This window comes from Empidonax traillii, unplaced genomic scaffold (genome assembly GCF_003031625.1).
Source record: "Empidonax traillii isolate 1590-97213 ecotype Southwest subspecies unplaced genomic scaffold, ASM303162v1 scaffold277:size2070623, whole genome shotgun sequence".
NCBI classification, from domain to species: Eukaryota; Metazoa; Chordata; class Aves; order Passeriformes; family Tyrannidae; genus Empidonax; species Empidonax traillii.
Genome location: NW_020955470.1, coordinates 977109 through 991607, shown reverse-complemented (window position 1 = coordinate 991607; position 14499 = coordinate 977109). Strand labels below are relative to the sequence as shown.

General features: G+C 41.4%; 1 protein-coding gene across 1 annotated transcript in view; it reads left to right on the top strand.

The window, feature by feature from the left end:
* The first annotated feature begins 2759 nt into the window (after window positions 1–2759).
* The window catches only part of SLC26A4 (solute carrier family 26 member 4), a 25786-nt gene continuing 14046 nt past the window's right edge, over window positions 2760–14499 (top strand). The window contains exons 1-8 of the mRNA XM_027890103.1: window positions 2760–2926; window positions 3292–3431; window positions 5612–5722; window positions 7355–7545; window positions 8015–8179; window positions 10730–10882; window positions 10989–11071; window positions 11992–12139. Of these exons, the coding sequence (XP_027745904.1) occupies window positions 2772–2926; window positions 3292–3431; window positions 5612–5722; window positions 7355–7545; window positions 8015–8179; window positions 10730–10882; window positions 10989–11071; window positions 11992–12139 (1146 nt within the window). The 5' untranslated portion in view covers window positions 2760–2771. The remainder of the gene's footprint in view (window positions 2927–3291; window positions 3432–5611; window positions 5723–7354; window positions 7546–8014; window positions 8180–10729; window positions 10883–10988; window positions 11072–11991; window positions 12140–14499) is intronic.

Sequence of the window (14499 nt, the reverse complement as noted above, 5' to 3'; positions counted from 1 at the left end):
TGCATATGCTAAAGGATTCCCTGCTGGACTCCACCAAGTTGGTCTCAGTCTGCATGAACCATGGCTGGGATGTTCAGATTCACAAACATACTTGGGTGCCCCAGGGTTTAGTGAAGAGGAACCTACCCTTATGTACAGTGGCTAGGGGGAGTTAGATACTGGCAATAGTGTGTCTGTTGGAAGTGAGGAGATAACAAACCCTGTTACTAGGGAAAATGAAAATGGGAAGCATCTTGCAAAACTCACTCCTCTGGATATTGGACACCAATTACTGGTGTGATAAAAGCATGTCTGCAAGACCCTCAGCTTACGTGGTCGTAACTTAAACCCTTCATCCTACTGCCTGAGATCAGACTGTCAGTGTAGTCTGACTGGGTTTGCTCTTCTCTTTGAAAACAGCCAGTAGAGGCAGTAGCTTTGCTGATAATTGTGTTTTGTGAGACAGTGTAATAACTTCTCACCTCGGTAGTGAGAGCATACTCTACATTTTACTTAGCCTAAGGTTTAAATCTCTATTCCTGTAACTGTGGAAGAAAAAACAAGAAACAAAATTGGCTGGGAAGGTGCTAAACTACTCCTTTAATTTTAAATTTAAGACATGGTACAGAAAAGAGACAATATGAGAGGAAGGAAGAGAGGAACTGTTATTTTTGGCCAATAAGGACAAAATCTTAGGCTTTGATTCTTCTCCAGACATGACTTAGGCATTAGAGGTAAGGTCTTGAGAACATACTGTGAAGCAGGGGACTTGGAAACAGGCTGTGTATCTATCCTAGGTTGTTTATCTCATACCAAGTACAAAATGAGCATGAACTAATTAGAAAATAGTACCAAATAAAAGGTAAACAAAAGGATTCAGAAGAATGATGCAAATTTCAAGCTATCAAAAAGGAAAACAAAACAAAAAAACTCGCAACCAACCAAACAGAAAAGCTAAAGCTGAAAAATAAAGAAAGAGCCTTCTAGCTTGAATGGTTAGTGTTCCAGAGGAAGGGGATGCATCCTCACTGGGATCAGCAATGTCACAGTTTAGAAACATGTTGCATCGGATTTGACACAGATTGGTCTCTGTATGGGATCCATTCTGAGCTAGGGTTTGCATTTTTAAGCCTCTTCCTCAAATAATTGTCTTTTCAAACTCTGGTAAATGCATTGTGTTACACAGAGGGAGGTGTTTTGTTTTTTTTTTTTTTCTTGAACCCTCTTGTCCTCAAGCTTGTGTACTTCTGCCAATATGCATGGTTCTACAGAGTTCTCATCTGTACAGATGCTCCTACAGCATCTCATCTCATGAGGTGCTGTAGTTCTTGGAGTTCTGTTAAGGCAGACACACGTGCTGCAGGAAACAAATTTGCAAGGAGTGTGAGTTACAGTCAGTTCAGATTTTTCTAACTGTAGTCTTCCTGTGTTAATTTCTACAAAATGCTGACACTCATTTTGGGAAGCTGGGTGCTTCACTGCCAGGTACAACATGGCTCAGATCAGAACAGGTCAGCAGTTTACCCTGATGTTCCTTACAATGCGGCAGAGGGAAAGCCAGTTGCAGAATTAGACATCTTGAAATGTTTTAACGCTACAAAGCATACTTTCAGCAAGTAGCTTCTTTACAGTTTAATAATGTTGGCTTAAACATGTCTGAAGTTAGGACTATACTAAACTGCTTTGAAACCAAGGTGGTTAAGAATATCCATGCCTGAGCAGTTCGTTGAAGAAATACTTTGCTTGATGCAGTACCCTCAGTGTGTTTCCTCTGCATGTCCTTGCTGTTAGCTGAAACACTGAGACTGATTCTGATTTCAGAAGGTCTCCCGGGGGAGTAGGACACATATTTTGCTTCACTCCTCCAAGATCTTTGCTGGGTTGTCTTCCATACATAGCATGGAAGAGCTGCACTGTAGCAAGTAGTATTCAGCATGCAAGACTGAATTTTTCAGCCTCAGTCCTATCTCTAATCCTAAATTCAGCAGGGCTGCCAAGGAGTTCATTCTCCTTGGGGAAACCAGAAGTTGCAGCCCCGGGCCACTTCTGTCGTTTCAGGCGTGACACAGAGCCCGCAGGCTCCAAACCACTTTTCCTTCCCACCGGGGTGGTTTGGAGAGCAGATGCTGTTTATTAGGCATTTGTATCTATGCAGGCAGCCGACTCCTACAACTTGGGCCATTGGATGCAGCAGGGCTTTGGGAACTCGGTGCAGGCGAAGCCGTGTGAGGCGCGGCCCGTCCTATCTCAGCCCCTCAGGCTCGCCTTAACAGCGAGCGCTGTGGCCGGCCACCGGCGGCTCCTCAGGGCAGCAGGTGGGGAGGGGGCGAGGCCATCACCTGCCGGCGGGGTCCGTGTGCGTGCAGCCAGCCCCGCTCCCGGTGACCCCCGACACCTCCCGGCTCCTGCCCGCGGGCCGCCGCCTTTGAAGTGCATCCCCCGCCCGAGGGGACGGGACGTGCAGGGGCTGGGGTGGGGGGAGGTCGCTCCGTGGAGCGCCCTCCCGACCGGGGCTGGCGAGGGGGCAACGGGGCCGCAGGGGGAGGGCGGACGGAGGCGCCGCCCGGGCCGGCCCGGAGCCGGGTCTCTCTGTTTGCCCGTAAATAAAGCGCCGGGCCGTGGCCGGCCGAATAAATGCGGGTGCGGCGGGGCCGGCTGTCCCTGCCCCGGGCCGGGGAGCGGGCAGAGCCGTCGGAGCCGCGGTTCAGGACGCGGACAGCGCTGAAGGCGGCGGGGCCGGCAGGGGGGGCCGGCGCGGGCGCCTCTGGCCGCCCGGCGGCTCAGGCGGGGCCATGGCCGCGGGCGGGCGGGCGGCCGAGCCGCCGGCAGAGCTCAGCCACTACGTGGTAGCGCGGCCCATCTACAGCGAGCCGGGCTTCCAGGAGGAGAACGAGCGGCGGCCGCCGCTGCCGCCCACGCTCCGCGAGCGGGCGCAGGCGGCCTGCAGGTGGGTCCGGGCGTGGGGCCGCGGGAGGGGACCCGGGGGCGCCGGGAGAAGCGCGGTCCCGGCGCCCACGAACTCCGCCCGCCGAGGGATGGAGTGGTCCGAACAACGCCAGACTCGTCGGTAGACCCGTCCCTGCTCCTCAGCATATCGAAGCCGCCGGCGGGGTGCTCCTTCAGGGACCGCACTTTTGGCACCAGTTCGTGCCCCGTCCCTGTCTGGAAGACACGACAATGTCAGTCTCTGTCAAGGGATGACTGGTGCGCATCAGCTCAGCTCCGCTCTCTGTCAGCTTGGGGGTCTCGGGGTTCTTGGGGCTCTCCAACTGCAGCCCCGTGGGGTGTGTTCATTACTTGTTTTTCTCGCAGATGTTCCAGAAAAAGGGCCTTTCAGATTGCCAAGTCCTTTCTGCCCATCCTGGAGTGGCTGCCCAACTACCGGGCGAAAGAGTGGCTGATCAGCGACATCATCTCGGGGCTCAGCACTGGCCTCGTCGCAACCCTTCAAGGTAAAGCCAGGCACGCCGGCGCCCCGCTCTCCAGCACCTTCCTATGTGGGAGCTGGCTCAACACAGGGACGTTATACAGATGGAATTACAAATCTGAGGCTTGTTATTTAATACTAGATATTAGGTATTATTTTGCAATAAATAATTAATTTATTCCTCTCCTCTGCTTGGCTAGAAGATTTAAATTTCCTTTGAGATGCTATCAAGATGTAACTTTTCTTCCAGGTGTTTTACTCAAAGAGTATCCATTCTGATATTTAAAATTTTAATTACATTGTGATGAATCAGGTAGGTTTTGTGGTCTTATTTCTTGGTTATCTAAGTCTATAGTTCTCCTGCAACTGCCTGCAAAAATCTGGTTTTTGCCCTAAAATAATGCAACCTTGATACCTACTCCTCTTTAAAATTCACCTCATAAGGTTGTTCAGATATCTGCAGATAACCCTTAAGGAGGTGGTGGCATTTAAAAAAAAATTTAAACTTGGTGGATTTTCATGGTACATGGCTTGCAATATTAAGTTTTCCTTACTTCCTTATTGCATTTATTAGTAAAGCATTCAGTAGATGAATCAATAGGAAAGTGGTAGAAATAAGCAGAAATTAATTAAAATAAGTTACTTAAGGAAGACTCAGAGGGCTGAACCTTCCAGCCTGAGGCAGCATACGTCAAAAACAAGACTAGCTATAACTCTGACACATCCACCACATTAATTTCTTTCATCTCAATAGAGTTCTTACACTATTTTCACAATTTTTGAGGACTGGGGCAGGCAAAGCTAGCTGTGTCAACCGACACTTCACCTCAGTGAAAGTTCAGTGTTTGCAGAAGGGGGCAAAGATTTACATCAGAAACAAAGAAGTTTACGCATTCCCAATTAGCCACAAGTACTCCCTCTTGTCTGTTCCCTTGGAGCATGGTAGGAAAGCACAGACTGGCAGAAAAAAAGCATTACAAACCTCTGCTTCAGGCAGGGGGTGACCTGAGGAATAAAACAAGTGATTCTTTCCCACAGAAATTCCCAAAGAGAGTGTCAGAGCTGGAAGATCTTTGCTGAAGGTAGTGGCACAGTTAGAGGATTCCCCTGCCTTTTTAAAATGAACTGGGCTAGATGGACTTTTAACAGTTATTATGCTCTGATTAGAACCTTCTCATTTATTTTTTTCAGTGGCTTGATTTTCTGTCAAATAGAATCCATTTGTAAAACCAATTTCTGAAATATACTGTCTGGCCTCCCATCTATGTATTAAAAAAAAAAAAAAAAAGGAAGAAACAAATAAGTGCAAATCTAAACCTAGCTATAATTTTAAAAAATATAATAGTTCTGACATTTTAAAACATGCATTATAGGGAAAATTTGCCAAATATTTGCCAAAAAAGAGGCTTCTGGGATCTTAAGGTCCCTGAAGTCCTTAACTCCCAACAGCTATGTGTGTTGCTTGCAGCCCTCCCACCAGTCACAGTAGTATGACCAGGACTTCAGTTGTTCCAACTCTTACAGGTTTTTGCAGCATCTTTGAAGGAGCATACTATACTCTGCAATGGGAGCCAACATATGATACTGAAGGCAACTTTATTATTATTATTATTATTATTATTATTATTATTATTATTATTATTATTATTATTATTTGCTGGATTTGACAGCTTGCACAGGTATACAAAGGAAGAAGAACCAAAACTCTCAAATTTGTGTGAGTTATTTTTGGTAGTTCAGTTTATAACCTGATACTAGAAAAAGAAGTAGCCTGATTTTCACAGGGGCTGAACACACTGAAGCATATTTGTATATGTGCTTCAGAGCAATAATTCAGAGTCTGTGCTTGAAATTTCTGTCTATAACTAGAGCACTTCATATATCCCTCTTTTCTCTCAAGAGCAGACCTTTCACCCTTGCAACAATGTTCCCCACTTAAACTTCCCATCTGAGCCTGTGTATTGTACTGCCTATGTGAATATAGGAACAAAGTTCAGTATTTACTCATCCAAGTACCAGTGTGGGATATACAGTCATTTACAGTCATTGATACTCATCTATGTGCCTGCAACTGATTTACAGACAAAACACATTCTAAATTGCATCTGGACAAAAGCAGTAAATCTTTCTGAAAGTCTATTCTAGAAAAGATAGTAGTTTACTGAGAGATTTTAAATCTGATATTTTGATGATCTATCATTTCAGGTTTGGCATATGCTTTGCTGGTTGCAGTCCCTGTTGGATATGGTCTCTATTCTGCTTTTTTTCCCATCCTGACATACTTTTTCCTGGGAACATCAAGGCACATCTCAGTTGGTAACTCCGTGTGTTCAAGTTACAGTGAATTACCTATTACAAAATGTTAATCCTTACTGTAGACATTCATATTTCATACAATATAACAACTTTCTGAACCAAATTGGCTATGCTGAACATTAATATTGGTGGATCTAGGGAAATTAAGGCTTATTTCTTCTCTATACAGGCAATTATGCATAATAGCTAACTTCAGTTGCACCCCTGCTTTTTGCTTGAATTTGTGCTGAAGTTTAAATCTTATCTTTAGTTACACCCTATGCAAGAAATTACAAGACCGAGGCCTCAGTAGGCAGTATGAATGACAGACATTGTCTACCAGCTAAAGCTCAAGATGGCTAAAACAGAGCTCTTTTAGTCTTCTCTACAAGCCTTACTTGCTGCATCCTTTTTGATTACTGTGGACAGTATCTTCTTCTTGCCTGTCGCAGAGACCCAGAACCTGTGTGTGCGCTCCAGCCTTGCTCTAGGTCCTCACATCAAGGCTATGGGTAAACCTTGTTGATTCTTTCTGAATACTTTTAAATATGAGGTTTGCTTCCTGTCAGTTCTCACATTTAAAATTCTTGTTACAGTTTGATCACTGAAGTTCCTTTTTCTTCATTCTAACAAAATCTAGTGTTTCCTCGTTCATTTGTACTAATAATAGATTGTTTCCACCCCCCAGAGCTTTGGCATGGTAATACGCTTTTTCCTCAACTTTCTTCTCTGCTGCATCAAATGCCTCTGTATGTTTTCTCAACTTTGTTAACCTCTTTCTACCCTACCTATCAGCTCACATTTGCTATCCAGATCTAAGTTGTTAAGTCTATTTATGGTGGCATTCCTACTTCCTAGATTATCAAGCACTCCATTTTTATGCTATTCCCAATACTCTTATTCATGAAGTGTCCTCTAAGATATCTGTAAAATTAACTTATCCTTCTTTAAGACATTTCGAGACATTTTCCTTTTCTGCAAAATTTTAATAAATAACTGCAACAAATATGATTAGTTTTAGATTGTGTGTTGCTGACACAGTGATCACTCTCTCTGTGTCTTGCCCAATGTATAGTTTCAGTCATCTTTAGCCAATGTAATAGCACACTGCCACCAAAAGATGTGGTCCTACCCCGTGTTCCTGCCACCCACCATCATGTTGGGATCCCTGACCATGTAGCTATGTGGCACTCTGGATCAGCTGAAAACTAACCGTGACAAAAACAAACAAACAAATCAAAAAACCTGGGAAAAAACCCCAAACCCAAGCAAACAAACAAAACCCAAAACTCAAATAAATATTGCTTTCACCTGGACTGGTGTTCTGCTTTGTCTCATTGTGGTGCTGATACAAGGGAGATGGTTGGAACATGTTGAACATGTTGCTCCTTTTGGCCTTGGTACAGCCCTAAGTTGGCTCAAGCAAAGCATGAAACTGCACCTCTACCTGTATGTGCAACACAACTTATTTAAGAAAAGAATTGTATCTTTGTGTCATGTAGGCAGTGCTGTGGCTCTGGGCCCCCTAATATTGCTAATGTAGCCCAATTAAAATATTAAATGGTTTTTCTGATTTAGAGTTTCTTGCCTAGTCTGATAAATGCTTCTTTTCAATGTATATTAAACTTTAGTGTGTTTTGTTTCTCATTACAGGTCCATTTCCTGTAGTCAGTTTGATGGTGGGATCTGTTGTATTGAGCATGGCCCCTGATGAGAATTTTCTCATAGAAGGCATTAATGCTACAGGGACTAATAGTACTGGCACACTGATAGACACTGAATCCAGAGATGCACAGAGAGTGCTGATTGCTAGTACTCTCACATTCCTAGTTGGAATTTTACAGGTAAAATAGTTCACTTGAAGACACATGGTTGACATTTTAATGGGAAAACATATGGCAGGAAAATACCTACTAAGGCAGTCAGACATTTTCCTGTAGCAAAACACAAAAATGGAGTAAAGTTATCTCAAACTCTGAAGAGCTTTGGGGGGATTATTCTTCGTATTCTGGGCATAGTCTGTGACAGCCTGACTTGGAGCGCAGAGAACAGGATAGCGATGCGATTGTAGACCAAAAGATCTGTATGAAACTAAGTGCTAATGGTGCATATCCTGGAGATTCCTTTCACACGTTTATTCAGGTCTCCTTTAGTTCCTGGAATGGACAATACTAAGCTACACTAGGCTGAAATGGGGGAATGTAGTCCTAAGATTGTATCAACAAAGAGAGAAGACAAAGCATAAGAAACCACCCAATAAAAATGTACCTTTCTGTTGTTCAACAAGCTGTTATTCCTCATGATTTTTTCCAGGTAATATTTGGAGTCCTCCAGATTGGTTTCATTGTGAGGTACCTTGCAGATCCACTAGTTGGGGGATTCACAACTGCAGCTGCTTTTCAAGTGCTTGTGTCACAATTGAAAATAGTCCTGAATGTTTCAACTAAAAATTATAATGGTGTCCTCTCCATAATATACGTAAGTATGCCCTTCTAATCTGTTTTGGGTTTATGACAGATTTTTTTTTATATTATTGCTTATCTTCTGCTTCCATTTCACACAGGAATGGTTCATATATATAGGGTGAGTATAGGGCATTCATTTAGTTCTCACTCTCATGAAGATCTGCAGGTGTTCATTTGTAGCTGTGGGGCTCTAAGTAGCTGCTTTTGGGGTCTTACTGAAAGACTTACAGAAAGTCTTACTGCTGCCTTTTTCAGGCAGAGCAGTTTTTCACATAAAGTTTAAATGTAATTATCCAGCAAAACAGTTCTCCACTTCTGGAGACTACTTTTTGTCCCACCCCTTGCTTTCTGGTTTATTGTGAAGGATATTTCATCATTTCTTAACACTGTCAGGTCATCTCCCAAAACTGGCCAGTCCCAAGCGCGTCATTCTGGTGAAGGGCATTGTTCTCCATTCCACAGTGTAGCCGTGCTCGTGAATAACCTAAAGAAGGATGTGGACTCCCATTCTTGGGCCAGGTACTTACTGGTTAGCAAACGTGAGGCTAAATGTTGCTATCACAGCCCCATTTGTTGATTTGATAATGATAAAAATGGAGAAAATGTTAAAATGGAGAAATGTCTTGGCTGCATTACAGAAATACTGAATTCCTAGAGGTGTTATATTACAGAATAGTATTCTTTCCCAAGAAAATGATTGAATTTGTCACTGACTTCAGCATGAAACTATTCAGGTTCACAGTATTTTAGATCTTCCATAGCACTTCATATTAGAATAGCAGATTTCTAAAAGAGGCTGTTCTAGGAAAAAAAAAATGTATTTAGAGATTTTACATGCCAGTTCTGGCAACCAGACTAACAAAAATCTAAACATCAGACATCTAGATTAGCAAAATAAGGTGACTATAACAAGCAGCAAGGTAAAATTTAAAAAAAAAAAAATCACATGTACTATTTTGGGGGAAAAAGGTATTATGTTATGGGCCATTTCAGAATTAATGAAAACTTTTTCCCTCAGAACAAGGAAAATTAGGTGAGACAAAGTACTGTCTAATATACCTTAGAGCAGACTTGGCAGGGTGATGGACTTGTTAATCCAGCATTTTTTTTCAGTCTCTTTTTTATGTTTATTGAATGGGTGGTACATATAGTAGAAGACATTTTTAAAAAGAAATTACATGGTTCTTCCAGCTCCTGCAAACCTGACTTTGTAGGTTAAAGTTCAAAGCTTCTGTGTTCTTACAGGTGAGTCAAGTCAGTGTGTTTGCAGATGCATGTAGAACAGAGAAATTGTGATTTCTGGTCTGCTCAACCAGTGATTGGTTGTGTCAGCTTCAGCAAATTCTGGACTTGCTTCAAAAGCGGTGTTTAACAAACTGCAGCACTAAAACGTCCAACATTAGCAGAATCCACAGCCCAAAGTTAGGAAGTTACTGTTTCCCTGTGAAGTTGGGCAGTGAAAGAGATGGTCAGTAAGAATGGGATCCACCGTAAACAGTACAATGGGCAAGAAATGGCTTCAGTCATCCAAAGGAGGGCATCTGATTTGAGGAAGGCTTCTTCTTTAGCTTATAAAACATAGCTGATTAAACACTTAGGTGTTTTATTTCAAAACCAGAGTCTTTTCAGTAGGGTGCTGCTGCTGCAAACCTCCCCTTCTCTTTAAACCAACAACTCAGTACTGGGGTAGCTAACCTGGGGGCAAGAAGTTTCTAACCCCTTTTCTACCAGATCATTCTGTTACAGCTTCACTATGCATGGAATAATCACATTTTCTTGGAGACAGTGGGTGAGACCTACCCTGATGCTTAGGAGGAGGACCGAGAAATATTTGTGGTTTTTCTGTAATCATCCCTTCTTGTTTTTTCCTTACACTTACTTGCAATAAACAATAGGACCAAACAAGGGCATAGCAAGGGTAGAGAAGGCAGCTGCCTGTTGCAGCCCAGTTGTGAGAGTGCTCCAGTCTGGGACTGAATTCTGCTGGGAGGGTTAATGTACTGTAAGGTGAAGTTTAGTGACTGCTTTTCTGACTTGTAGGATTCTTCACAGCCTGGTAGGACCTGTTCATACTCATTCTCTGTATGTCAGCAAGGGAAATAGGAAACATGTAATCCACAGACCACATGTACTGGGGCACATAGTGAACCAGACTTTTGCCCAGGGCTCTGGTAGTTCTCTTTTGACTAGAAAAATGAGGATCTCCCTTGCTATTTATCAAAGTGAAGAAGCTGTAGATCTTCCCCTCCTTGCTCCAATACAGGTAGAGGTAAATTACAGGTAGGTACTAATTACTTAGTATTAATTGCCTAAAAATCAGGAAGCAGAAGCCCCCCATGTGGACAATTCTTGCAGTTATGCTTTTTCTGTTAAATTCCCCATTAAATTAATAAACTGATTCTGTAGCACCTTGACAATATATTACCCTCAGGCTTCTCCAAGCCTGTGCAAAGAAGTTACTTGGCCTTCTCCAAAACTCCATGGATCTAGATCATCTCATGAGTATTTTCACATTCTTCAAGTGGACACGAGCATGTTTTACGTTGTCATTTTTATTTTTCAGACTCTTATTGAAACATTTGAAAAAATTGGTACCACCAACATTGCAGATCTTATTGCTGGACTCCTCACCATTTTTGTCTGCATGGTAGTTAAAGAACTAAATGATCGGTTCAAACACAAGATACCAATACCTATACCAATAGAAGTTATTGTGGTAAGCAAAGGGGCATTATCTGAAAACAGATAAAATAGATGGGTCTAGCTACAGGAAGACAAGAAACCTTTTTAAGTTTTAAAACTCTTGTTTTATTTTATTGCAGACAATAGTAGCAACTGGCATTTCATATGCTGCCGACTTGGAAAAAAAATACAATGCAGGCATTGTTAAGAGCATTCCAAGAGGGTGAGTGTCTTTGCTTTCTGGGAAATAGATATTATTTTAACTGGCTAAAAATGACAGTGCTAAGAGAAAAGACATGAAAGAAACACTGAGAGCTGTAACCTAAGTTTAGAACTCAGATCTGGAGTTTTACTTCTGCCACCTAAATGTAGTGCATAGTCTTCCTTCTGTAAAATGAGCTTAGGAATGTCTATCTGATTCATTAAGTTCATCTGATAATTAATTGCTTCATGCTCATGAAGTGACTATGTGATTATGAAAAATGCTAAAAAATAAGGAGTTTTAAGAAAGAAATTCTGCATAGATTTAGTTTCTGTAGACCTAACTTATCCCACTGTGGTTCGTATTCATGTCACTACTGTTATCCCAATCAATCTTGTCACTTCCACAGTCATAGGAGCAAGGATGCTGAGGATTACATTGGTAGAGACTTTCACTTGAAAGATTCAGAGCACTTCACAGTAGTAACCTTCACATTCCATTTGGTATTCAGGGCTTGATTAATTAAAGTTTGTAGAAACACAGTAGGGGATAAAATGGTTTTGAGATCTGAAGAAATATGTTAACAATAGTATGGAGTGTCATTAACATATTTATGTAATTCATCGTACTATTCAATACATCCTTTATTCAGTGCTTCAAAAAATGTAGTTTTCCACTTTGCTATCATAAGGCCAAATCTCAGTCATGCTGAGAACAATGGGAGCTTTGTTGCTGACTAATAGCACCAGGATTTGGGCTATGGTGAGCTAGATAAGCATGTTCTGTATGTCAGTGGGCTGTTTCCACCTTTTTATTAACTTGAAACATTATACTTCATATTATAAGCAACCTGTATGCTTCCACCTCAAACTCCTTGACAGTTCCAGTAAGAACAGAATTTGATCAAAGTTGGTAACACTAATATATTTTCTAAATGCTAGATTTTTGCCTCCCGAACCTCCAAATGTCAGCCTGTTTTCCCAGATGATAGCAGCCTCCTTTTCCATTGCAATTGTTGCTTATGCTATTGCCGTATCTGTGGGAAAAGTATATGCAACCAAGTATGACTATGCTATTGATGGAAACCAGGTATGTATGATCAAAAAAAATTATAAACATAGTGAGTGTAAGTTCTGTTTCATGTTGACTTATGTAGCCAAATGAAAGAAACACCATTCATGCGTGTTTTTCAGACGAGCGCTGAAGTCTGGCAGGAGAAATTCTTTCAACTATTGAAAAAAAAATTAGCTGGAATGTCCACATAGAGATGAGCCAGATGTGCTCTATCTTCAATATGGGCTTTTCATTCTAATTCATTCCTTCTGTATTGCTTTAGTGACTGCAGTAGCTCTGAAAGGGTAAGCGCTGTACAGGGGGATTTTCTGCTGATGTCAAGTTGACATGGCCAGCTTTAGCAACCTACTTTCCATTTCCTCTTTTAAGGCATATTTTGAGGTGTGTTGCTGGGGCAGGGAAAGGCAGTGTCAAGCTAAGAAGTTGCTCTGGACAGCTTTATTTAAGCTTAGTCTACATGAAGGATTTGTATCAATTGAACTTTTCAGTTAATAAATGATTGTACTTCTCAGCATGACACCAGTTACATCACTATAAATATAGTTGTAACCTAATAGATCAGTCCTGCAGCTTCACAAAACTTAATGCCTACCAGCATATGAATGTCCTTGAGTAAATGTCTGAACTGCTTTAAGCATTGGTTTCTAAGGACAGATAGCTAGAATGTGGCATGAGCTGTGCAGTCACCAGCTCGTATGGAATTCCTGCACTTGTTCAGTGTCTTCGCTGGGGGTTTTGTGGCTTGTCCATGGGTGTGGAAGAAAAATGTTAGAAAACTTCCTTGTCCCGCATTTATGCTAATTTTTAGTTTTATCCTTTGAGAGTATTAGAAAATGCACTAACTACATAAATAGATAAGCTGAGTACTTTGTCTGATGAGTCCTTTACTTTAGTACTAATGGATTACATACAGTTTGATTTTGGAAACACTGTTCTGCAGTACGTAAGAAAACGATGCTTCTGTTCATCAGTTTACAATTCACAAAGTTCATATCTGCCAACACTTTGTCTTAAAGTTGCCCAAAAACAAATCTGAAAGAATAATACATGATCTTGGAAGTGCTGCTTATGCTGTACTATTGTTGAATATGTTCTGTCAGCACTTGTGTGCTTCAACAATACTGATTAAATATTGTAGTAGAAGAATTAGTCTTTAAAAGAAAATCGCCTTCCTTTCAACACTATGAATTTGACATGTAGCAAAGGTTAAATGCAGCCCTGAATGATGGGCGAATAGTTTACTTGATCAGGAGAAATTTAAATAACATCATAAAAGCAGGTAGTAAACTAATTTGTAAGGATGGGTCAATATTATTAGCTGCCAGAGTTTATATTGTCATCACAGATTCATAGATTATTAAGACCTAAGAATGCTAGGAACTATAATTCCAACATTTTCTCACAGATCACAACTGTTACAGAGGAACAGGCATGAATCATCTAGGTCTGTTCTGTTAAAGAACATGACTTCAAAATCCTGCTCTTTTAGATGGAGCTTAATGAAAAACTTGCAGGAAATTTAATTTTGGAGAAAAGAAGGGACACGGTAAAACTGAAATCTGAAATTATATTTTTAAAAGTTTGCAGTGAGGAAGAGCTCCTGTGCCTGCATCAGCTTTGTGAAAACAATGTTTCTGTCAATTATATGGGGTTTGTTGCAGACAGCTCCCAAATTCCTTGTTTCCCAGCAGAGGAATGGCCCAGATCCCAGGATATAAAGCTCCCATGGTCCCTGTCATTTGAGCACAGCAGTGAGCATCAATAGGCACCAGCATTTGTCACTCTGGGGCAAATATACGAGAATTCCGCTTGGGACTCAGCATGAGTTCATTGAGATGTTTAGAGTGAAAAACTTCCGGCTCAACAAACTAGAAGTTTTTGGTGAAATTGTGTTTTATTGCAAAGTTCCTTATTTGTTCTACTAATATTACAATGCTTTGTATTAGTTAAAGACTTGTCTAAACTCAGGCTGTTATACTGATCAAAATAGTTTGTTTATCTGATGATACCTGGAAGTTAAATTTATACTACTACCATTTCTTGATGCAATTATACAAGGGTAATTCTTGGAAATGTTAGGAAAATTGATGGAAATAAGCTTTAAATGCCTTTATACTCAGACAAGTATGTCCATGTCAAGGGGATTATACTAACTTCTTTGTATTGGTTTTCAAACAGAGGTAGCTGCACTGGCACAAAAGGAATCTGTGTAAACATTTAACAGCTATTACTAGTTCATACCCTTCTCAGTATTATTATGTATCTACTTTATCAACTACTGCAGAAGCTAGTGTCATTCTCCATTGCAGAACTATCTTCAGGCATCTGTATTTACAACATCATCCAATTATCTTTCAGGAATTTATTGCCTTTGG